The sequence below is a fragment of the Dermochelys coriacea genome, chromosome 24, assembly GCF_009764565.3.
Source record: "Dermochelys coriacea isolate rDerCor1 chromosome 24, rDerCor1.pri.v4, whole genome shotgun sequence".
NCBI classification, from domain to species: domain Eukaryota; kingdom Metazoa; phylum Chordata; order Testudines; family Dermochelyidae; genus Dermochelys; species Dermochelys coriacea.
In genome coordinates, this window is record NC_050091.1 from 3562350 (window position 1) to 3584662 (window position 22313).

Below are 22313 nucleotides of genomic sequence, written 5' to 3' on the forward strand. Positions count from 1 at the left end.
TTTGGGTCTCTTTCCTCTATAGGCTCCTATTACCCCCCCCCCAGCCCCCCGTCCCCCATTGTTCACATCGGCTCTCTGGTCACCCTCGGAGTCCCTGCAGCCCCGGCCCCGCTGCGCAGGCCAGCGGGGTTTAAAGAGGTGCCCCCCCCTTGCTCTCGTGCCCCCCCTGGCGCTGTTGGCGCCAGCGATTTCCTCTTTGTGCAACGCTCCCGCCTGGGTGCGGACAGGATCCGTGTGTAACAACCAGTGCTAGGTGTGCGCATTGGGTGGGGGCGCGGGGGGGCCATAGGGCAGAGCTGTTCTGTCCTCCTGTGGCAAGAGAAAAGGGTAAATTTCATCCCATTTTCCACTCAGGTTTAACTGCCCCCCCACCCAGCGAGTAAGACGTCCAGAGAGGCTTACAGCGGGGATTGCAACTGCCCGGGTGATCTGGCACCATTCCCTTCATATCTCTCCGTCAGCAGCACCATTAGCCCCATTTTACAGATGGAGGAATTGAGGCACACAGACCTGAGGAGAGCCAGCCAAAGGCACAAGTAGACCCCAGGAGTCCTCTTTCTGTGCTCTACCTGCTGGGCAAGACTATCTCCGTTTTACCACTTTAAAGGTCAGGGGTAGGCTTAATGCAGGATTTAGAGACAGTGATGTCACCACAATAAAAAAAAAAACATATGTCCTACGACCCTTGCTCATCACGGTGGTTTCCCTACGTTCACAGGATAGGCTTGTGGTTAAGGTGCCGTATGTGGCCTCAGGTGATCTGAGCTCTGTTCCTGGAGTGTGTGACCTGTGGTAAACCATTTCACCACGCACTGCCTCAGTTTCCCTATTTGTACAATGGAGATGATCTTTTCTTTGTCTATTTGGAGTGTCAGCTCTTCGAGGTAGGGACTATCTCTCAGTGTGTATGTATAGCGCCTAGCAAAACGGGTCTCCACTTTTGGTTGGGGCCTCTAGTTGTTACTAGAACTGAAATAATCTCTCTCACGCCCCCCTGCAGCCCATGCAAAAGCATCCCCTCCTCGCTGAAGGGTAACATTTGGGAGTCTAGTGTTTTTGCTCATCCTAGGTCCTGTTTAATCTCATAGCCGTACCCTGACTATAAACCTGTGGGGTGATGTTAGCAGCTGAGCCAAAAACTAGACAGGTGCATAGTTAAAAAACAAACACAAACATCTTTATTTACATGCACATTGGAGCTGTATCGATCGGGCTACAGATCCCAGCTCTCCCCTGGAGCAGAAAGGGAAGGAAACCCAGCTATGTCCCTTAGGCCAAGTTCTGCCTGCTAGGCTAGTCTGCTCTACCTGGAGGTGTCATAAGCCAAGACCATGTGCAGAGAGACTCCAGCCCTAGAGCTCAGCCCTGGCCTCTCTCATCTGAGCCGAGGAGGAGCTCCCATTGCTGCAGGGAAGTTAAGTAGCAGGCTGTTACAGTTGCTGGGGCCAGCCGCTAGGGTAAGACACGCTCACACCCTTTAGGCCGGTATATTGCACAAGGTGGGGGGCGATATGCCGTGATGGGAAGGGATGCGCTGAACCCTCAGCAGCTTCACAGCAGTGGGACCACCGCAGGGGGGTTGAATGGTGGGGAAGCTTGGATTCAGAGCTACCAACTTCCCCTAACAGCGCAAACATCCTCTACGGCCCATCTCCGGGGGGCTGGGGGCGGGATGAAATGAGGCAGGTGTTCGGAAGCTGAGTCTAGAGGCAAATCGAGGCCGAGCCAAAAGCCCAGATCCAGTCCCTCTCCACAGGCTGGAATCTGGATTGGGAGCCGAATTCGGTGGCATCTCACTTCCCAGCCATGTCTCTCCTGGGGCTGCAGCGGGGCCGGTCTTGGGGTGTTTAGTCCATGTCAGCAGGGCGCAGCGGTCCAGCATCTGCAGCTGCCCTGCTGGGTTATCAGTCCCTTTGTGGGGGCTCACAGGAACACCTGCTATTCTGCACCCCAGCACTGTGGTGTCCCGTTCACATCAGCTCCACCAAGGCAGGCTTCTCCTCCGGATCAGTCCTCCCCCTAGTGCAAAGCCGTGCCCTTGGGGCAGAACATGCCTGCCAATGGCTTGACTGGGGACCCCACCCTGAAGACAAACACCAATGGGGGGGTGGGGCGAACATGGTGGGGCAAGTGGGAAGCTGCAGCTGAGGCTGGAGCAACAGGATTTTGCAATGTGTCCCCATTCCAACACCACCCCATCAAGATCCACATCCCTGCTGCATGGGGGAGGCTCAGGATCCAGATGTGGGTGGGTGAGATTCTGTGGCCTGCGTTGTGCAGAGGTCAGACTAGATGATCAAAATGGTCCCTTCTGACCTTAAAGTCTATGATTCTATGTGAACGTCACGGACTCTGAATCCTCACCTGGGGGAAGGCGATGAGCTATCTTCAACCCCAAGTGGCTGGGGCAAGGGGTCCAACTCCCCCCTTCTCTAGTCCTTAGCAGCTGTTGCATTGTACAAGCAAAGGCAAAGAGGCTCTGGGTGAATCCAGGGGGGTGCTGGTAAATGGCCATCCACGGTCCTGCCATGGCTCTCCACCTGCTGGGATTCGGAGCTAGTCCTCCAGCTTTCCCTGGGAAGGGTGGACAGAGAGGACGGGGAGGATGGACGAAGAGAGAGACAGTGCCCCGTGGTTCCTCACCGGTCCTGCCTCCGGAGTGGCGGGGATGGGGGGTAGTGCCGGACCGGTGGCATGTCGTAGTGACTGGGGATGTGACTGTTCTTGGGGGAGTCGTAGTGGTTGGGAGGGACGCTGGGGGCTGCTGGAGACAAACCTTCTGCCCCCGCGGGGCAACTCTCTAGAGGGAGGAGAAGAGGAAAGACAAGGGCATTACCAAAGGCCCCTGTGAAAGCGTCTCATTATGGGCTTGTGGTTAAGGACTTGGGAGATCAGGGATCGATTCTAAAAACTCTGCCACAGACTCCCCAAGTGACCCCGGGCCAGTCACTTTATTGGTCTGGGCCTTGGCTCCCCATCTCTAAAATGGGGATAAGGACACTTCCTTTCTCCCATGCTGCATCTATTTTCAACCATGAGCTCTTTGGGGCAGGAACTGCCTCTCACTGTGCGTGTCTGTGCAGCACCCAGCATGATGGGGCCCCAATCTTGATGGGGTGGCCACTGAAATGCAAAAGCCTGGCAGTGGACAAGCACCCCCAAGTGGCATGTCACGCCCTCTCCCAGGTGCCATTCAGTCTCTGGCATCACTGCAAAGTGAACAGGACTGGAGGGGTCCCATAGCCCATCGCGGTGCCGACCTCTACCTTCTGCCCTGGAGCCGGCGGCTGGCTCCTCGAAGAGCCCGATCTCAGCATAGGACATTTCTCGCTTCACGGGGGACTTCATCTCCATGTAGCTGCCCTCCAAGGGCTTGGCCATGAGCTCGGGCAGGTCCTTGATGGTGGCATAGGGGTTCTCACTGTTCAGCGAGCTGTTGCTGGCGCGTAGGGCCTCCTCCTTGATGTAGTCTGGAGGGTGGGTGGAAGGATGGCAAAGGGAGGGTAGGTGAATACAGGAAGTGGGAGCAGCCGGCGGGCTGGGATGCCAGTTTAGCCTGGAGGAGACGAGTTTGCTGGGCCTGTCTAGCTCCAGCGCTAGACAATGCTATGGGCCGCAATCAGCGCTAACTGGGCCCCTCGTCGGCAGCCTCAGCAAAGAGGCCTACGGCTGAATGGGGCCCTATGCACCGAGCTCCCTTCTTGCCCCCAGGGCGTCCCACCTGGGCAGGTCAGGGCCCCACGGGCAGCATGTGCAGGGGAGGGAGCTTGTCCAGGCTGGAGCTGCTCTGGGGATACACAGGGCTTCTCCAGAGCCAGCCCAGCTTCCTCGCACCCTGTTGAGCCCCCCGCCCCACTCCCACAGCACCCCCTAGCGCCGCACTGGGATATAGGGTCAGCGCTGAGTGCAAGGGGAGAGCGCCCTGTCCTGAGGCACCCGCCCCACAGCACCCCCTAGCGCCGCACTGCAACATGGGGGTAAGTGCTGCAGTAAGCACGACTCCTCCCACTCCCGCTCCTCCCAGACCCCACCCCAGGAAAATGAGGCCATCGGCCTGAGCCAAGAGCATCTGGGGGAGACGCCCGTGGGACCCAATCACCCCTCTCCCATGCACCAGGGCCCCTGGAAGCCACCCCCCCCCAAGGGAGCTGCTGTGCTCACCATTGCTGTAGTACTTCCCCAGGCTGTTGCTGTAGCTGTAGCTGCGATCCATGGGGCCGCCCCCTGCACATGGAAGGAGACCGTGAGGCTGCTGGACACAGTCAGACCCCAGGGGGTCCCTCTAGCTCCCCAGCCTGTACTGCCATCCTTTAGCTACAAGGGGGCTCCCTTCACGAGGCTGGAGTCTGTGTCCGCCCCCGCAGCAGAGATGCGGGGAGGTCGTGAGAAATGGGGACACTGACTAGAAACTAGATGAAGGCAGCTCCCAGCCAAGGAAGGGTCTCCCCACACAGCATCCAGGGAAGGCCCCCCCCACCCAAGGGCCCTGGCTGCTTTTCTCCTCACCAGCTTTGGGGTGGGCAGTTGTGCCCTTGTTTGGGGATGAAATGTATAGGGCTCCAACCAAGACCGGCAGTTTGAGCTGAAATGGACCCAGGAGTGCCAGCTCCCCTTCTCCTGCTCTAATCCAGAGAGCTTGCTCCACTCCCAGAGCCAATAGAACCCAGGAGTCCTGAAGGCCCCCCCCCATCTCCTTCCCTAACTACTATGCCCACTCCTCTTCCTGAGCCAAGACTAGAACCCAGGAGTACTGAGCCCCACCCGCCCTTCCCAGTCTCCTTCTCTAACTACTAGGCATCACTCCCTTCCTAGAGATGGGAAAGAACCCAGGAGTCCTGAGCTCCCCATCTCCAACTCCTAACCCCACTCACCTTCCAGCACTGGGAGTAGAAGCCATGGCCCCACCCTGTTCTGATCCCTAGACCCCACTTCCTCTCCCCACACCATCTCCTAAAGCCCAGCTCGGCTCAGAGTTGGTGAGCCTTCGCCTCCCACCTTACCCCGCTCGTGATGCTTCAGCGCTGGCGCCCCGTGGTGCTTCCAGTCGGCAGGCAGCGAGGCGTTACAGTCCGGTCCATAGGCCATGGTCTTTATGTTGGAGAAGTGCTGGTTGCAGGGCACCTGTGGCCGAAATAAGGGGCGGAAATCAGCAGTGTCCTACCGCCCCCTGCCCATGGGGCCCAGCTCGGCAGAGATGGGCAGCCAGCTGCCCCTTTGCCAGGCCAGGATTTCGGGAACCACAGGGTGTGTGTGTGTGTGTCCATGAAGAACCCCTTCGTTCTGGAGTGGCCCTTGCCAAACTAGAGTTCAGGTTGAGACAAGCGCTCGCATTAAGAGCAGATGTTTCGAAGCGCTCTAAAATCCCTACACATACTCAGATTGCCTCGAAATCTGCTGTGCCCCATGGCGCCCTGGGGTGGGGCGAGTGGGGCAAATTTGGGGTCATTTGACCCATGGGTTCCAGAGATACAGCACCCAGTAAAAAAGGGTTGGTCTCTATATTTTGCCTGTTCTCATCCCTTAGTTGTTTGGACACCCCTGGGGTTCAGACTACAGGACTGGTCTGCACCCAACTGTGCTTATCTGATCGGATGGGCCCTCAGCTCGGGCCCAGCACCCAGCTCTGGGCTGGGGAAGAGACAGTTGAGCAGTTACTAGAGGGTCTGTCTGGCTCTCTGAACCAGCACAGGCTGGGAAAAACAGGCCAGAAAAAGTGATTTGCACAGACTTGGGGCGCCCAGCAGCCGGGGCGCTGCCGGGGGACAACCAACCTGATGGCTTAGCGCAGGGGTGGGCAAACTTTTTGGCCCAAGGGCCACATCTGGGTATGGAAATTGTATGGTGGGCCAGGAATGCTCACAAAATTGGGGGTTGGGACATCAGAGGGGGTGAGGGCTCCGCCTATGGGTGTGGGCTCTGGGGTGAGGCCAGAAATGGGGAGTTCAGGGTGTGGGAGGGGGCTCTGGGCTGGGGCAGGAGGTTGGGGTGCAGAAAGGGGTTCAGATTCTGGCTGGGGTTGCTCCAGGCTGGGACCAAGGGGTTCGGAGGGCAGGAGGGGGATCAGGGCTGGGGAAGGGGGTTGGGGCATGGGAGGGGGTCAGAGGTGCAACTATTTTTGCAGCAAATACTCAGCCCAGCCCAGCCCTGGAGAGACGCTACAGACAAGCTGCCTCCTCTCTGCCCGTCCCCAAGGGGGCTCCGTGCCTCGAGGCTCCAGAGAACAAAAGGCTGGGAACTTCCCCGGAGCAGTGTCACCCCGAGGGCTGGGGCTTACCTTGAGGGAGCTCGCCCTGTCCTGGCTGTTGGGGGCGGGGGAGGTCGGCACGCACCGCGACAGGGTGTGGTAGCTTGGATTGGAGTAGTAGTGGGTGTAGCTGGGTGGGACGTCTGGTCAGACACAGAAAGGGACAGACAGAGTTAGGCCAAAGTCTCTGGGAGTCCTGTCCACTAGCTGTCCCCAGGGGACTGCGCAGCGCCGGGTGCCTGTCCCCACCCTGTGCTGGGCTCCGGCTGGATTCCCCTCGCAAAGCCTAGGGCAGCTGGGATCAGTACTTCGGTGGGAGACTTTCCCGAGAGTGGAGTGGGTGACTGAGCTCAGTGTCCTAGGAGGTGCCGCGCTAACGGGAGCAGGGGGGTGACTTAGAGAGCAGAGCCCCCGCTATTGAGCGCGCCGCGCCCTCACCTGGCACCGCGTACTCCGAGCTGTCTGTCCGCCCCGTGGTGTAGGCCACGGCCAGGTGTCTGTTCTCTTTGCCCTTCTGCCAGTGCCGGTAGCACAGGAAAAACACCAGCATCGCCACAAGCAGGATCACCAGGACGATGATGCCAATGATCGCCCCCAGGGAGCTGTACCCCACCGGCACAGCTGGCACCATGGTGAAGGGGTGCTCGGGGCTCCCTGCACACCCGGAGGAATAAATTAGATCTTCTGCCCAGAGCTGGGGACAGAACCCAGGAGTCCTAGCTCCCAGCCCCTCTCCTACTCCCCTCCCGGAGCCGGGGAAAGAACCCAGGCATCCTGGGCTCCTAGCCCCCTGCCTGGTCTCACTCACATTTCTCACACTGGGCCCCGCTCCTGCCCGGCTCGCACTGGCAGCTCCCCGTCACATGGTGGCAGGTGGAGTTGTGGAGGCACTCGCAGAGCTGGAGGCACCTGGGTCCAAAGGTGCCACGGGGACACTCTGCCAGGGGCGCACAAGGGCCAAGGTTAGAATTCATGGGGGGAAGGGGGCTGGGAGGCAGGAGCATTTACACAGGATGGTTCTGGGTGAGAGGAAGGGACAGGCCAGTCCCGGGGAGCGGCTTAAGCCATACAGCTCCGCATCCCTCCTCCTAACTGCTGGAGGAGACCAATGGTCCGTATAACCCAATATTAGAGCTGGCTGGGAAATAATCTGTGTTCCAGCAAAACTTGATCAACTTTTGATGAACGACCAAAAAAAAAAAAAACAAAACAAAATGTTTTGGTCAACATTTTTCTTCCAAGTTTCTGGGTTTTCATCCAAAACCTGAAAACCCCAAGAGGCTGTGGCTGAAAAGTTATATTTTTTTTGAGCGTCAATGGTCAGAAACAAAGTGGAAAATATTTGGGTTTTTGGCCAACATTTTAGCGCGAGTTCAGTTGCTAAAAAAACGAATTTTCCAGATTTCTGTTTTTTCAACGAAAGCCCGGAAAATTTAACCAAAAATTGGACTTTCCCTGGGGAAATTTGTTTTAACCCAAAAATCTGGGGGTTTTTTGTGTCAAAAACTTGTCAATCTGCTTCCCTCAAGACCCGCCCAGAAGTCCTGTGTGGGTGCAGTGCTCCCCTCTGCCAGCAGTGGGTGCTGCAGGTGGCTCCCCAATGCAGTCTCGGGGCCGTCATGCAGCCCTGTGCATTCCCCGGGGTGCTCTTCTGGCTCGGCCAGGGCGGGCTCTGCAGCTTACTGGTTTCACAGTTGGTGCCGGTGTACCCGGAGGGGCACAGACACCTCCCGGTCGCCGGGTCACACTGAGCCTCGTTCTGGCACTGGCATGCCTGGGCACAGTTCTCCCCATAGCGCCCCAGGGGGCAGCCTATAGAGAAGAAACCAAGCGGGTGAGGTCTGTATGGGGAAGGAGAAGTGTGATGAACAGCCCGTACCTTCCGAGCAATGTCTGCCAGTCAAGCCGGCTGGACAAGAGCAGCTCCCATCCACGGTGTTGCACCGGCCTCTGTTTGGGCACCGGCAGGTGTGGCTGCAGGCCTCTCCCCACGTGCCAGGTGGGCAGGCTGCGGAGGAGAGGAGACGTCCGTCAGTCCCATTACGCACCCGGCTCTGGAAGCTGCTCTCCCCAGACCTCTTCCCTGATGAGCTACTGAGTGTATGTGTGTGAGATCCCATTGCCCCCTGGTGGCTGCTCACAGAAAGGATAAGAGTCCTACTTCTGCTACCGGCTGAAGGAGATCTCCGTTAGCTCAAATGCAGAGGCCTAAATTTTGGGGGCTGACAGAGCCTCCAGGCTCTCCAGATCATAGTCCTGGGGACCCTATTGTGTCCAGATTCCTTATAACCCCTACAAGTGCCTTACCCCCGCAACTTATTCCCCGTTGACCTGTGCTGCCCGTGAGTTGGGGGCGCCCCCCGGCCGCGGATGTGACTCACGCTGTGAGCAGTCGCTGCCTGTCCACCCGGGGAAGCAGTCGCAGGAGCCATCCACGAGGTGGCAGGTGGAGTGGTTGGAGCATCGGCAGGACATTGCGCACTTCTTGCCGTAACGCCCAGGCTGGCAGGCTGCGGCAAGGGAAGAAGAAATGGAAGGGGTGTGGAGGCGAGTCACGTACCAGCCCTAACCCGGCCCCATCAGACAGCTGCTCGTGTGAAAGGAGTTTGCCGGGTCTTAGCCCAGATCCTGATGGGGACCAGGCAAAGCCACCGCCACCAATCAGTGCCGACTGACCCTGTTCGTGCACAGCCTCAGCAGAGGGGCCCAAACGGGCCCACGGAGACAGAACTCCTTGCTGCCCCTAGAGGGGATGGGTCACGGGGACACAGGCTGGTGTGTTCCCATATGGATTTCTCATTCCCTCAGGGGAGCAGGGGTGGGGGTTTGCCCCCTACACGTATCCATCTCCCCAAATCCTGGCCAGCTCCACTGAGGGCCTGGGATACCCGTGCAGTGGCCTCTGACCCTGCCCGCTGCACCCGAACCAGCCCTTGGGGTGGGGGTGGGGGAGCAGGCTCGAAAGGAGGATGCCAGTGCCAGCTCACGGGCCGGTCCCTTCTGGGCTTTGTGCAATGGACTTTGCTCTGCTCTGGCACTGGACAGAGCCAGGCACTTGCCCCGCCGGTACAGGACAGCTCCCCCAGGGCTGGGCAATGCAGGAGCAGGACCCCCTTGCCACCCCCCCCACACACACACACACCCCAGCCTGCTGGCTCAGAGCGTCATCCTCAGTTGCATGGCACTTACGGCGCTGGCAGGTGGGGCCACGGTACCCGGGCGTGCAGCTGCAGCTCCCGTCCTCCGAGGAGCAGGCAGCTCCGTTCTTGCAGATGCAAGGCTGGCTGCAGTTACGCCCCCAGAAGCCGTCGTCACAGACCAGATTGCAGCGGGCCCCTGGGGTGGCAAGGAAAGGAACAGGGTGCTCTCTTAGTGAGGACCCCTCCTCACCAGGCAGCTGGGGGGGGGCCTAGCCGGGTCCCAGCGCCAACCCAGTCACCTGCATGGAGAAATAAAACTTCTCACATCCCAGGTTGTCAGGGATGCCAGTGACACTGTCCCCCTATCAGTCGAGTGAGTCACCACACAGCTCCCTGCCGGCCCTACGGTCTCCCAGCCCAGCGCCGACCCAGAAACAGCCCTCTTCGAAGCTGCGCTCCCATCACTCAGACGCCAGTTAGCTCCTTATAACTCCGGCGCAGCCCCGACTCGAGTCTCGTCCACACTCACACACACACGAACCCTTCGCTCCAGTGAGGGGAGGTTCTTAACTCGAACTGGCCGGCCCGTCAGCAGGCACCAGCTGGCACGGCTCGAGTGCTGCTATTCCCCCAAAGCCTGCCGGAATACCCACTGGGCCACATGCCCCTGCCATCTGGCTGCAAAGGAAACCTCGCGAACTTGAGCCAAGTGTAACCTGCAGGGATGACGGCTCGGAGAGGTGCGAGCCGCCCTCCTTCCCCTCGGGGAGAAGCTATTGCCGGGCAGTTTGCCAAGACCGGAGCAGGAGCCAGTCTGGCTCTCTTTGGTGCCCTGTGGGGGTGGCGTTTGGGCAAGCACCATCACTTTATTTCGCCCTTGGTCCAGGAGGTACCCCACTGAGTCCAGCCACGCCCCACTAAGGGGGAACGGGCCTCACGCTGATGTATCCTGGACCTCTGCACAATTCACTGTGAGCTGTGCCTCCTTCAGGCATGTCAAGTCCGGTGGGAGGAGCTTATGTTGTGGGTGGAGCCTGGAAGAGTACCGCCCCTTTCCTTCCCTGAACTAGCCAGGCCCATAAGAGCTGTGTGTTGAGCTGGCAGGGATGCCAAGGGACTCCCTGGATGCCATCATGGACAGAGACAGAGTCCTCCCATCCCCTCCCCAGATCCCTGCCTCCCACCTGGCCCCCTCACCTGTCCATCCCGGCAGGCAGTGGCACTGTCCCGTGACGGGGGAGCAGCCGTCCGCGTGGCTGCAGTCACAGTGACTGCTGCAGCCGGGTCCGTAGGCACCTTTCTGTTAGCGAGAGGGGGATGCAACCAGAGTCAGTGGCACTGGGATGGGATTGGGGTGGGTGATTTTAACCCAGAACCCTTCCTGGTCCCATCCCACTGGTGCATGAGTCTAACCCCACCGCAAGCCTCCCCAGTCTGACCCACACCCCCCACCCTGCTGGTGCATACAATCTAATCTATTCCCACTCCGCCCCGCCGGTGCCCACAGTCTAACCCACGCCTACTCTGCTCCACAGAAGCGCCTGGTCTAATCCATAACCCCACTCCTAAACCAGCCCCCTCTCCATCGCCATTAAATCACCCAGCCCCTTTCCCAGGCTGGGCCAGCGAGTGACTTTCCCAATCAATTTGTTAGCCCATTGTTGCAATTATTTTGTCCAGTGAGACAATCACAGACAGCCGAGATCCCGGCCCACGCGCGGGCACTGAGTGGGTAGCGGGCACCGTTAGAGGCACCCGGCATCCCATCTTGCCAGCAGCTGCCTGGACCTTGCTCTGCATGGGGTGCATGGCAGGGGGGTGGCCCAGGGCTTGATGCAAAGACCATGGAAATGAGCATCAATGAACGTAGGATCAGGTCCTTCAATGACAGCTGGGACGGCCATAAAGGGCGCAGAGGCTCCCTGGAGCGGGAAGCGGCTGGTCCAAGGGGGGTAGGAACATACCGCGCACGGCTCCTGGCACCTGCTGCCGTGCCAGCCAGCAGCGCAAGAGCACACCCCACTGACAGGGCTGCAGGTGGCACCGTTGGCGCACCGGCAGGTCTCGTTGCACCCAAGGCCCCAGGTGCCAGCGGGGCAGGGGCTGGAACAATCCCCTCCGTGCCAACCTGCAGAGGGGAGGAGAAGGGCGGAGAGGTTGGCGGGCGGATCGATGGGAACTTGGAATCGGAGCACTTGGGAAATCCAGGCAGCTCAATGGGTGGAGAAGTAGGGCAGCATGGGGGCAATGCCGTGCCCAGTCAATAGCCCCTATGGGGGCTATATTGTCCCACAGCCAGATGTGTCCAGGTATTAGAGGGAAGCGAAGGAACCTGCTCTCAGCCATGGCTCCAGCCCGAGGGTGCCCAGCACCACTCACATCTGGGCGCCCCACCTCACGGCTAGGTGCTGAGGCTCCGGTGGGGTCTCCAGGTTGTGGGGACCACACCCGCTGGGAGAGGTTGCCCGTGGAAGAAGTGGCCTGGGTTGTTCCACCAGACCCCGAGCCTGGCAGAGGGTTCATGCCGGGAGCTAAGCCAGGGGAGGGGTAACCCAGGCTGGTTCCAGCCGGCCCCTGCCTACATCCAGAGCCAGGGAGCTGGGGCGGAGAAGGATATTTGCAAGGCTTTTCCCGAGTGAACTTAAGAGGGCTCCCACAGCTCTTGCAGGGACTGTCTCCCACCTCCCAGCCCTGTCTGGGGGCACAGCTAGAGCCCCCCGGGGGTGGGGGGAGGGGAGCCAGGGCCTGTCGTGAGCAATCCCAAGGGCTCCTGCTGCACCCTACCTTCTTTGCAGATGCAGGTGCCATCAATGGGGGAGCAGGCAAAGGCGTTCTTGCAGGTGCACTGCAGGGAGCAGTTTACCCCGTAGGTGTCGGCAGGGCAGTGGCTGGAGCAATGCTCCCCCTGCAAACACAAGGAGACAATGAGGGGGTGGGGGGCAGCTACTCACCATCCGCTGACCTGGGGTGGGTCCAAATCTCCCACCCAGAGGCGGGAAGCCGTAATACTTTGTGTTGCTACAAAGACAACCGCCTAAGCATCACAAAGTTATCCCTGCTCTCATCACTAGATCCCCCTCCCCTCCCAGGGTCAGGAATAGAACCCAGCGGGAGTCCTGACACCCAGTCCTCTGCTCTAACCACTAGACAACTCTCCCTCTCTCAATCCCCATAATTACCAAGACATTAACCGCCTTGTTTCCTGTTGTCTCCGCAGACCGGACCCCTGACTCACCGTGAACCCCGGGGCACAGTGGCAGAGCCCCGTGGTGCCATCACACGTCCCTCCATTCAGACAGAGGCAGGGCTCCTGGCAGTTGGCCCCGTAGTATCCATGGGGGCAGGTCTCGTTGCAGTGCAGGCCCGCCCAGCCCGGTTTGCAGGTGCATTCTCCGCTCATGGGGTGGCAGCTGGGCCCCAGGGGGGAGAGAAACACATGCCCATCAGAACGCCCCCGTGAAGCAGCTGGGGCGGGTTTGTGCCACTCCTGCAGGGCTGGCCCTTTCCCCGAGAGCTGCAGGGGCTGCATTGCCATTGCCACTGCCTCAAGGGGTTGCGAGTGTCCCAAGCCGGACACCCCATGCACGTGCCCACTCGGTAGCTCCTGGGTAGAGCTTGCATGTTCTGGATCCGGGCCCTTTGCACCCCCAGAACCTGGATCCCGGGGGCGATTCCCCTGCCTGCTGCTCCTGCAAATGGGAATCCTGCATTCCAGCACTGGGGGGCATTGGAAGGATGGTGCCATGTTATTCCCCTTATGCCCCGCAGAGGGCAGCAAACCCACAGGACTGGAAATAGGGACCATATTCCCCCTCCCCTGTACACTATTAACCCCTAAGGTGCTGGCATGTTCCAGGCTCCCACATGCATGATCGGCTGGGGCGAGGGCCTGCTCAGTGGCTGCCGGTGGAGTCCCTCCCCGCCCCTACCTTTGGCTGTGCTGGGGGCTGCAGAGGCAGGGCAGGTGGCAGGCCAAGCCGTAGAGGCCATCCAGGCACTTGCGCTCCTCGCAGTGCGTCCCGAGGAAGCCGGCCTCGCACAGGCAAGCCCCGTTGATATGGAAGCAGCGGCCCCCGTTGGTGCAGTCGCATGGCTGGCCGCAGTCCTGACCGTATTTGCCGATGGGGCACTCCTCCCGGCACCTGTTCGGGAACGGACGGGGGGGGGGGGGAAGAGAGAAGGACGTGCCCCCATGGTCAGACCCAGGGTAAGCCCAACGCCAAGGAGAGGAGAGCCTGTCGGTGCTGGGGTGAGCGGACAGGGGTTGCTGTCCCTGTGCAGGTTGGTATCTCTCACCTGCTCAATCTGGGTGTCCCCTGTAGGCTGAGGCCGCTAAACTCATTCCATGCAAGACCCTGGGAAATGTTGAGGACCCTCCCACCAGCTGCTCAGCAGGGCGCTCCGAGCATGGGGCCTGCTGCACAAGGAGGCTATTCCCCTATCTGCCTCTTGGGGGTGCCTGGGGAGGACACCCTGCACAGCCTTTCAGGCGGCAGCTGGCCATCTTAGCCACAGTCCCTGCAGGAACTTGCGGGGATCTCAATGGCACAGAATGGCCCAAGGAGCAGGGAAGCAAAAGGAACTTGGGAAGGGGTCAGTGAACCTCCAGGGTCCCTGAGCAAGACAGGCAGGGCCAGCGGGGCTGCAACTGGTGCGAGAGCTGCAGAGGTCACGGAGTAGTCAGGGACGGTTGTGTCTCATTGCTCAGCGGTTGGATTTAACCTACAGGGGCCATGTCTGCACCAGGGGTGGGTGCACCACGGTCACTGCATCGGCGCACATTCCTCGTGCGGGCCAGCTGCACCAGGGTAAACCCTGGCTCACATGTGGGCTGTGTGTCCACGCGAGGGACTTGCACTGATGCAAAAATCCCCAGGCCTAAGACTGTGAATGAAACCTTCAGTGCAAGCCCAGAGCAGGGCAGGGATGGGGTTCTACCAGCCAGGCCTGGCTGTTTATTTAGGCAATAACACGACTGTCCTAAAGTGCCACTCAGCGGAGGGGCTCAAAGCCTTTGCCAAAGGATCATCATTTTAAAAATGGGGAAACTGAGGCACAGAAGTGCTTTGCCCAGGGTCATACATTAAGTCTATGGGAGAGTCCTGGCTCTGACCACTAGACCCCATTCCTTTCCTGAGCAGGAAATAGAACCCAGGAGTTCTGATTCCTAGTCCTCCTTGCTCTAATAGACCACATCCCCTCCCAGTACTAGGAAAAGAACCCAGGATCCTGGATTCCCACTCCCTTAATCTAACCTCTAGACCACATGATTTCTTTCAGTTAAAACACCAACAAAACACTTTCCTAGGGATCCATGCAGTGCTTGTCGCTCCTGTTTGATTCTGGGTTAATTTTTTCCTCTCCATTGTTTGCGAGACCAGCTCAAAAGCTGGAAAAAACCCTCATTTCCTTCTCCCTTCCATGTGGAAAACTCTGGCTGATTTCCCTCCTCACCCTGGCCCAGCTGCTATTTACTTCCCCACAGCACAGCTGGGGAGATCATCCCTCACTCCAGCGTTGAACTGGCACTCCCCCAGCTGGCAGGGCACCTCTTATGCCATAAGCCAACCAAAAATCGGCACAGCCAAGCTGTCAACATATTGGTTGGAGTATTATATGCAGGCATTACGGTAACAGTGGCTGTTCATACGGTGCATTACATTATGAGCATTATGGTAGCAGTAAGCACTGTATATACACAACAAGAGACAGTCCCTGTCCCAAACAGCTTCCATCTCAATAGACAGGACAAAGGGTGGCAGGGGAAACTGAGGCACAGAGAGGGGTGAGGACATGCCAAAGTCATATGGCAGAGCTGGGGATAAAATCAGAAGCCTCATTCTCAGTAAGGCCCTTTACACCACTCTGGCAACACAAAACAGCCTTAAAGCAGGGGAAAATTCAGTGACACGCATTTTAAGGCCCCTTTACATGGGCAGAGCCACATAAAGGGGTCCTAGCGTAACTGAGAAGGAGGGTCCAGGTCTCCTAAGTCCCAATCCAGTGCTCGATCCATCAATCCACACTGCTTTTAGTAGACTGCAAAGTGCTAGGATTGCACGCACTCCAGCTCGTAACCCCTCCCCACGCACACACATTAACACAAGAGTGTGTGAGTCCAGGAGCCGGTGCATGGGTGGGTTGACATGGAAGGGTGTGAGGGACAGGGTGTTGGCACACACGTGTGTTTGAAAGCCCCTGAGGGAGGCTGCGTGGGACAGGGACAGAGGGGGAGTGCGCATTCACAGCTATGGGGGAAAAGTAAGGGCTGAATGTCAAGTGGCCGCAGTGAGAAGTCCGGAGGTCGTCAGACAGGAGCAAAATAGAGAGGGGTCCGCCCCACTCCTAGCTCGCCTGTAATTCGAGCATAGAGCATTTGAGAGAGTGAGGCCTTGTCTACACTTAAAAACTTCGCTGCTTTAACTAAATCAGTATAGTTAACTGGGTACAACACTCCCAATATGGATGCAATTACATCAGCATCAAGGTGTTTATACTGATAACGCTTATTCTGGTTTGGGAATTAAAATAAGTTATTCTGGGGTAAGACATCTTTATACTGGTATAACTGAGTCCATAGTGGTAGCACTATTTTGGCAAAAACCCACAACCCACCTTGCTAATTGACTTCAGAGACTATGCAAAAGGGACCCCTGTGATCCTCCAGTCCAACACCCTGCGTAGCACAAGCCAGAGAACAGCCCTGAATGAACTCCTGTGTGAACTCCAGCCAATTTAGATTTAACAGCCGCCCGGGATGGAGAATCCCCACACAGCCCTTGGTAAATTATACCAGTAAAAATGTGAAGTGTAGCAGACGTGTGCGCAAGGGTTTGTCTACACAGGGAAATTCTGCAATAGCTCTCTGTGTGGACGCTCTGTTCCAGAATAAGAGCACCTTTTAAAATTGACCTAATGCGGCTAAATTCAACCTAACCCCGTAGCGTAGACCAGGCCCGAGTTGGCTTGATCCACTTTGGAAACGGATTAAGCTCAACTGGAAAAATCATTCTTACACCTGGTCTACACTTAAGAGTTAGGTCAACATAGCTACACCACTCAGGGGTGTGCAAAATTCACCCCCCTGACTGCTGTAGTTAAACTGACCTCACTCCGGGTGTAGACACAGCTAGATCAATGGAAGACTCATCCAATGACCCAGCTACCGCCGCTTGGAGAGGTGGACCAACTACAGGGATGGAAAAACCCTTCCATTGCTGCAGGAAGTGTCTACACTAGGGCGCTGAACAGCGTAGCTCTGTTGCTGAGAGCCCCGAGTGGACATGTGGCCTCACTTAGAGGCGGTCGAAAATTTTGCATCTAAGCAGCTTTCTGTCAGAAAACGCCCTTTTGACAAAACCCTCTTCACGAAATTGTGTCAATGTCAACAACATTTTGGAAAAAAAAACTGGAAAAATGATTTTGAAAATGCGGAAATGTCCCATTTTGACATTTCCGGGATGGAAAGTTTTGATTTTTCATTCTGAAATGACCTTTCCTTTCCAAAGGTGCTTTATTTGATATGAATTATTTTATGCACAAAATAAAAAATGGTCAAAATGTTCGCATTGATTTCCGTTTTGCAAAAAATGTTGAAATATTGGCTTCTTATCCCAATTTCGGGTGCTTTTTTGTTACAATCTTGACATGTTTTTACAGGATGAAAAATCAGTTTGCCAAACAGCTCTACTCTTAATCCAGAAAAAAAGTGTCCACACAGGGAATTACTCCAGAATAGCTACAGATAACACTTTAAATTCCTGCCCTAACTTAATCCAGATTAACTCCCCTGTGTAGACAAACCCTGAAAATGTGTGTGAATGTGTGTGTATAGACCATGTGACTGAGGTTTCTAGCTAGGCCTCACTGATTGAGGAATCTCCCTCTAAGCCATGCCAGTTGCTAGCCCCGACACGGATGTGGTTCTTTCCATGGCACGGCCCCCACCCCACCGCTGCAGGGAGTTGCTCTGCCAGACCCCACTCACCGCTCTCCGGTGTAGCCCGGAGCACACTGGCAACGTCCGGTGACTGGGTCGCACAGCCCATTGTTGTGGCACTGGCACTCCCCCAGACAGCCTGAGCCGTACCACCCTTGGGGGCACGGGATGGAGCAGATGGCGCCCTGCAGACAATGGAACAGCAGTGTCAGGGAAATGCCCTCTCTGGGAAAGCCAGGGGACGGGGGGGGATGCTCGCACCACGGAGCCTGATCTCCCCCTGCCCCCACAATTTGAAGGGATGGTCCCTGTTCAGTGCCCCCCAGGCCACCCCAAGCCTGAATGCGGCCATGGGTCAGCAGTGCATGTGGGAGTGGGAAAGGCTCACTGCCCATTTCTCGCCCTTCTGGGGCCATCTTGCATCCCCGAGGAGGCTGAATGGAGAGCGAGGCTCACGCTGCCAGGGCCGGATCATCTGGAGACCCCACGGCAACATGACGGTGGCAGAGGCATCACCACCCCACGCCGGTGCACAGAGCCAGCTCAAGGCTCACTCAAGGCCGGCTGGGTCCCATGGGTGTGAAGGCTGGGGCACAGGTGGTGCAGCGATCAAGGGAGGAGTCCAAACCAAAGGGGGCAGGACCCCTCTGCCCCCAATTTGTCCCAGCCTGACCCTTTGCTCTCCAGAGGCCGGATGGGCCTGGGTTTGAATCCCCCCTCATTTCCCCACCCATACGTACCATCCATCCTGGAGGACAGACGCAGTGGGTGGTGTTTGGGGGGTGGCAGATGCCCCCGTTCTGGCAGGGGCAGTGACCCGGGCAATGCAGCCCGTCCGAGCCGTTGAGGCACCGGAGCTCGCAGCTGGAAGGACAAGGAGAAAGGGGTGAGGGAGACGGACTCAGGCTGCAGGGTCTTCTCTCGCTCTCTCTCTCTCTCTCTCTCCAGAGGCTAAAGAAATCCCACCCTGTGGCTGGGTCGGAACTGGTGCCCCCCAGAGGGGAAAGGCCCCCCTGATCCCATTCCCACCCTACCACTGCCCAGGCCAGCCAACCATTCCCCACACTCACTAGGCGCCTGTGAATCCCGGCTGGCACAGACATGCCCCGGTCTCTCGATGGCACTTGGCCGCGTTCTTGCAGGGGCAATCCAGCTGGCAGCCCTCCCTGTAGGTGCGTGGGTCGCAGGGGTCTTTGCATACGGGATCCTTGTACCCGGGCGAGCAGACACAAGCTCCAGTGAGGGGATCACAAGCTCCCCCATCGCCGCACTGGCAAGGGTTCTCGCAGCGGGGTCCCCAGGACCGGGCATCACACACTGGAAGGAGGAAAGGACTGTTGTAGCATTGACAACCCCTTTGCCCTTCTGCAGACGATCTCTAAGCACATCCTAGACCCTGGTGAACAAAGCCCTGCAATAGCCCTGGGAAGAAAGGTCAGAGTTTCAGCTCCATTTTATAGGTAGGGAAACTGAGACACGGAGATGGGACATGCCATCCCAAGAGCCAGAAATAGAGCCCAGGAGTCCTGGCTCCCTGTCGCCTGCTCTAAGCACTCTACACCCCCACCCCCCGCCATCAGAGCTGGGAATAGAACCCAGGAGTCCTGATTCCCAGGCCCTGCTATTCTAACCACTAGCCTCCCCTACCACAGCTGGGAACAGAATCCAGGCGTCCTGACTCCCAGTCCCGCCCACTCTCACCCATTAGACCCTGCAGCTTTCCATTAAGCATATTGCTCAGTTAATGAGGGCTTAATCATTATTGCGTCTTTCAAACCATCTCCTAGTTATTTGTCCGGAAGCTGCCACATGGAAAAGTTTGCTTGATTGTTTTAAGTGGTGGCATTATTCAGCGGAAGACAAGGGGCGGTCACTCGGGTTAAGGGGTGGGAATTTAAACAGGGATGGTTTACTCTGAATCCGGGGAAATCTTCCTAAGGAAGACAGATCAGAACAGTCTTGCCAAGGGGTGGGGTGAGACCCCCATGCCTCAGATTTCAAGACTGCCACCAAGTCTAACTGGACAAGCCCTTGGGATCATTTCAGACTCCTGGTGATTTCAGGGGGCACCCAACACAAGACCCCTTAAAGCTACCTGACAGCCAGAGGGCGTGGGGCCCTTTCCCCAGATCCAGCCGCTTTTAAAGGCACTGCAAGTTGAGTCTCCCCCCCCAAAAAAGCTAGGTGCTTTCTAAACTCTTGGGCATCAGCTGTTAGCAAAAGGCCCCCGGTCCTGCGCCCCCCCAACTGCCCCTGAGGCAGGGGCTCGGGGGCTGCTGTTTGGGAAGAGTGGCATGAATAGATGAAAAGAAAGAAAGAAAGCCATGGCAGACAGAGAAAGGGATGCAGTGACTCAGTGGGGGTTTTGCCCACAGCTGGATGCCCCTCGCTGAGGGTACCCTAAGTGACCCCCTCCTCTCCCGTCTGGGCCATGGGCTGCCGTCCACTCCCAAGCATTCCCTATGCAGCCAGTGACCCCCAGCTCCCGGGAGCCACCCCTCCCCCCAGTGCGTGGGAACCCATTGCCTCACACCCCTGGGCCCAGGGGAAGGACAGGGCGGCTCAGCAGCCGGAGTCTGGGTTTAATTTGGCTGCAGGTGGAGGGGGGAGCGGAGGCCCCACACACCCCTGGCATCCCGGTCTGGGCCCCGGGGCTGAGGAGGGGCCAGGGCTGGCCAGGCGGGAACCTGCCTTAGCACGAATACCTACAGTGCCTGGCTCACGCCAGCACGTGGCGTGCTGATGGCTGGCCTTCCCCCTCATGGGTGTCCCCTAAATCTTAGCCTGCCCACCCACCACCTCCCCCCTCAAAACCCGCTGGTCCCCTCCCCGTCCCTCCGTAGCCTTTCCCCCTCAGCCTCTCCCCCATAACCCCTCCTCCCTCATTCCATAACACCCCAATTCCTCACTCCATACCCACCCCTCACCACTCTGCCCTTCTGCCTCACACCATAGCTCTCCTCTGCCACTTTCCGCATTGTCAGTCCAAAGCCAGGGCCCACCCCCAGAACCCCACATTGACTAGCGGTCACCCCAGCGCCTGCAGCTTCCGGCCAGCCCACTCACACTCACTAACGGTGTCTGCAAGTGACAACTTCCCCACCCTCAAATCACCAGCCAGGCTCCTGGGGGCAGAGCCACCCCCTTCGGCCATAAGACAATGGCTCCGGTGCACCAAACCCAGACTGCCATAGAGGGCCCAGGCCTGTAGTACTCACCGCTGGAGCAGTCTGTGCCCCTCCATCCCTGTTCGCACTGGCACTGGTCGGGAGCCACACACCTCCCGTGGACGCACTCCTTGGTACAACTGGCTGCAGGGAGGGCACCAGGCAGAAGGATTCAGTCAGGCTGCTCCAAGATCTTGTTTTAACAATGTCTAACCTGGCATTTCCAAGGCACATTTCACCCCCAAAATGCTATAGACTGGTATCACCCAGCATTGAAATGCAGCCACCTCTGGGGTGGAATATGGCAGCTAAAAAAACAGCACTCAGCAACGTTGCCCAGAGATCACTCAGGTAATGCAGCCCCTTGCAGGGTGCTCGGCAATACTGCACAGCTATCGCTCCCCCAGAACTGAGGTGCAACTCCCCCTGGATGGGAGATAACCTGGAAGCTGTTTAATAGCCACTCAGCATCCAGGATCACTCACCCGAGTCTCCTTAATCCCTGAGCGGGAGCAAGGGACCACACCAGTGAGTTGAACCACAGCGCAACCCACTGCAGGAAAGTGTGGGCGCCCCCCTCTAGTGACCAGTCCATAGAGGAGCCTTCCACTGCTTCCTCCCAGAGTCAATCACCCCCCCCCGCCCCCGGTTTGGCCGAAGGGATGCAAAGATGATGAAACACAGCAGCGATTTATGGTCTGGTCTGAGTCTGCTGGGGTGAGGGGGTGGGATGAGGGGGCCGTCTGTGGGGATCAAGGGAAAGTTGCCAGAGGACAGGGAGCCTGGCCTCAATCAGCCCCAGAGCATGCTGGCTTCCCAGCACGGAGCCAGCTGGAAGTGGCCAAGAAGGATCCCATGGTAGCCAGGTGGCCTGGAGCCATGTGTCTGCAGGAGAGCTGGCAACTAAGTCTGCACATGAGGGGCTAGAGACCCCAGCGGCCTGGAGAGAAATCTGAGAGGGCCGGAAGGATGGGGGAGGATCAAGGAGTGCAAGACAGGACAAACAGCAATGAGCTGTAAAGAATGTGCGTCCCCTCTGGGGTGGGTCCTGGCAGAGGCCACGCTCGCTGGATGAGCCGGGGGCTGCCGAGTCTCTCGAATCCATTACAGAGGTGTGATTTCTCAGAGCACAGAGGAGCCGGGATGTGTTTCAGGGCACACAGAGGGGAGCGAGGGGGCTACGAGAACTGGGCTAAGCAGATAGGAAAATGAACCATGACCCCCATTTTAGAGATGGAGAAACTAAGGCACAGAGCTGGGGGGCGGGGAACATCACACAGCAAATCAGTCGCAGAGTTGGAAGTGGAACCCAGGAGTCCTGAGCCCTGGTCTGACCACAGGCCACCAGGCAGAACAACACCACCACACCCCTTCGATTTCTGCAGGAGCATAGTCTCGCACTGGACTGAGGGACACAAATGCAACAGGCATTGCCCCCGGGGCCCATTAGTGACTGTCAGGGACAGACTTACGGACACAAACATCTGCGCTCTCGTAGTAGCCCTGGCAACAGCGGTACCTCTTCCGGTAGTCAATTTTCACTGCCTGCCGGTATGCTGTCTTGTACACAATCCTGTGCAACACAGAGTAAAAAGCAGAGTGACTCCCCCACATGCAAAACATTTATAGAGAACAAACCACACCTGGGGAACTCACCGCCCCAGGGGTGTGCTAGGACTCATCCAGAGAACTTACTGCGGTGAGGTCATATCAGGGTTACTGCCACCGTGCTATATATGGCACTGACTGATATGGACAGAGTTTGGTTACCCAGCTACCAGGGTAGAACAGGGGTTCATTGGTATCCAATAATACTGGTGTTA

The 22313-nt window shown here is 57.8% G+C and overlaps 1 protein-coding gene across 3 annotated transcripts in view; it reads right to left on the reverse strand.

The window, feature by feature from the left end:
* Positions 1–1152: 1152 nt before the first annotated feature.
* The window catches only part of PEAR1 (platelet endothelial aggregation receptor 1), a 56721-nt gene continuing 35560 nt past the window's right edge, over positions 1153–22313 (reverse strand). Inside the window, exons 4-24 of one of the 3 annotated variants that reach the window (XM_043502011.1) lie at positions 21963–22063; positions 20542–20634; positions 18394–18640; positions 18064–18187; positions 17372–17508; positions 13314–13526; positions 12620–12794; positions 12169–12289; positions 11349–11512; positions 10582–10684; positions 9434–9580; positions 8626–8754; positions 8124–8252; positions 7928–8056; positions 7053–7181; positions 6683–6898; positions 6275–6387; positions 5001–5121; positions 4162–4224; positions 3267–3470; positions 1153–2800 (exon numbers count right to left, since the gene is read on the reverse strand). In XM_043502011.1, the coding sequence (XP_043357946.1) occupies positions 2640–2800; positions 3267–3470; positions 4162–4224; positions 5001–5121; positions 6275–6387; positions 6683–6898; positions 7053–7181; positions 7928–8056; positions 8124–8252; positions 8626–8754; positions 9434–9580; positions 10582–10684; positions 11349–11512; positions 12169–12289; positions 12620–12794; positions 13314–13526; positions 17372–17508; positions 18064–18187; positions 18394–18640; positions 20542–20634; positions 21963–22063 (3019 nt within the window). In that variant the 3' untranslated portion in view covers positions 1153–2639. The remainder of the gene's footprint in view (positions 2801–3266; positions 3471–4161; positions 4225–5000; positions 5122–6274; positions 6388–6682; positions 6899–7052; positions 7182–7927; positions 8057–8123; positions 8253–8625; positions 8755–9433; positions 9581–10581; positions 10685–11348; positions 11513–12168; positions 12290–12619; positions 12795–13313; positions 13527–17371; positions 17509–18063; positions 18188–18393; positions 18641–20541; positions 20635–21962; positions 22064–22313) is intronic. The other 2 variants (XM_038383052.2, XM_038383054.2) reach the window with 2 other exon arrangements.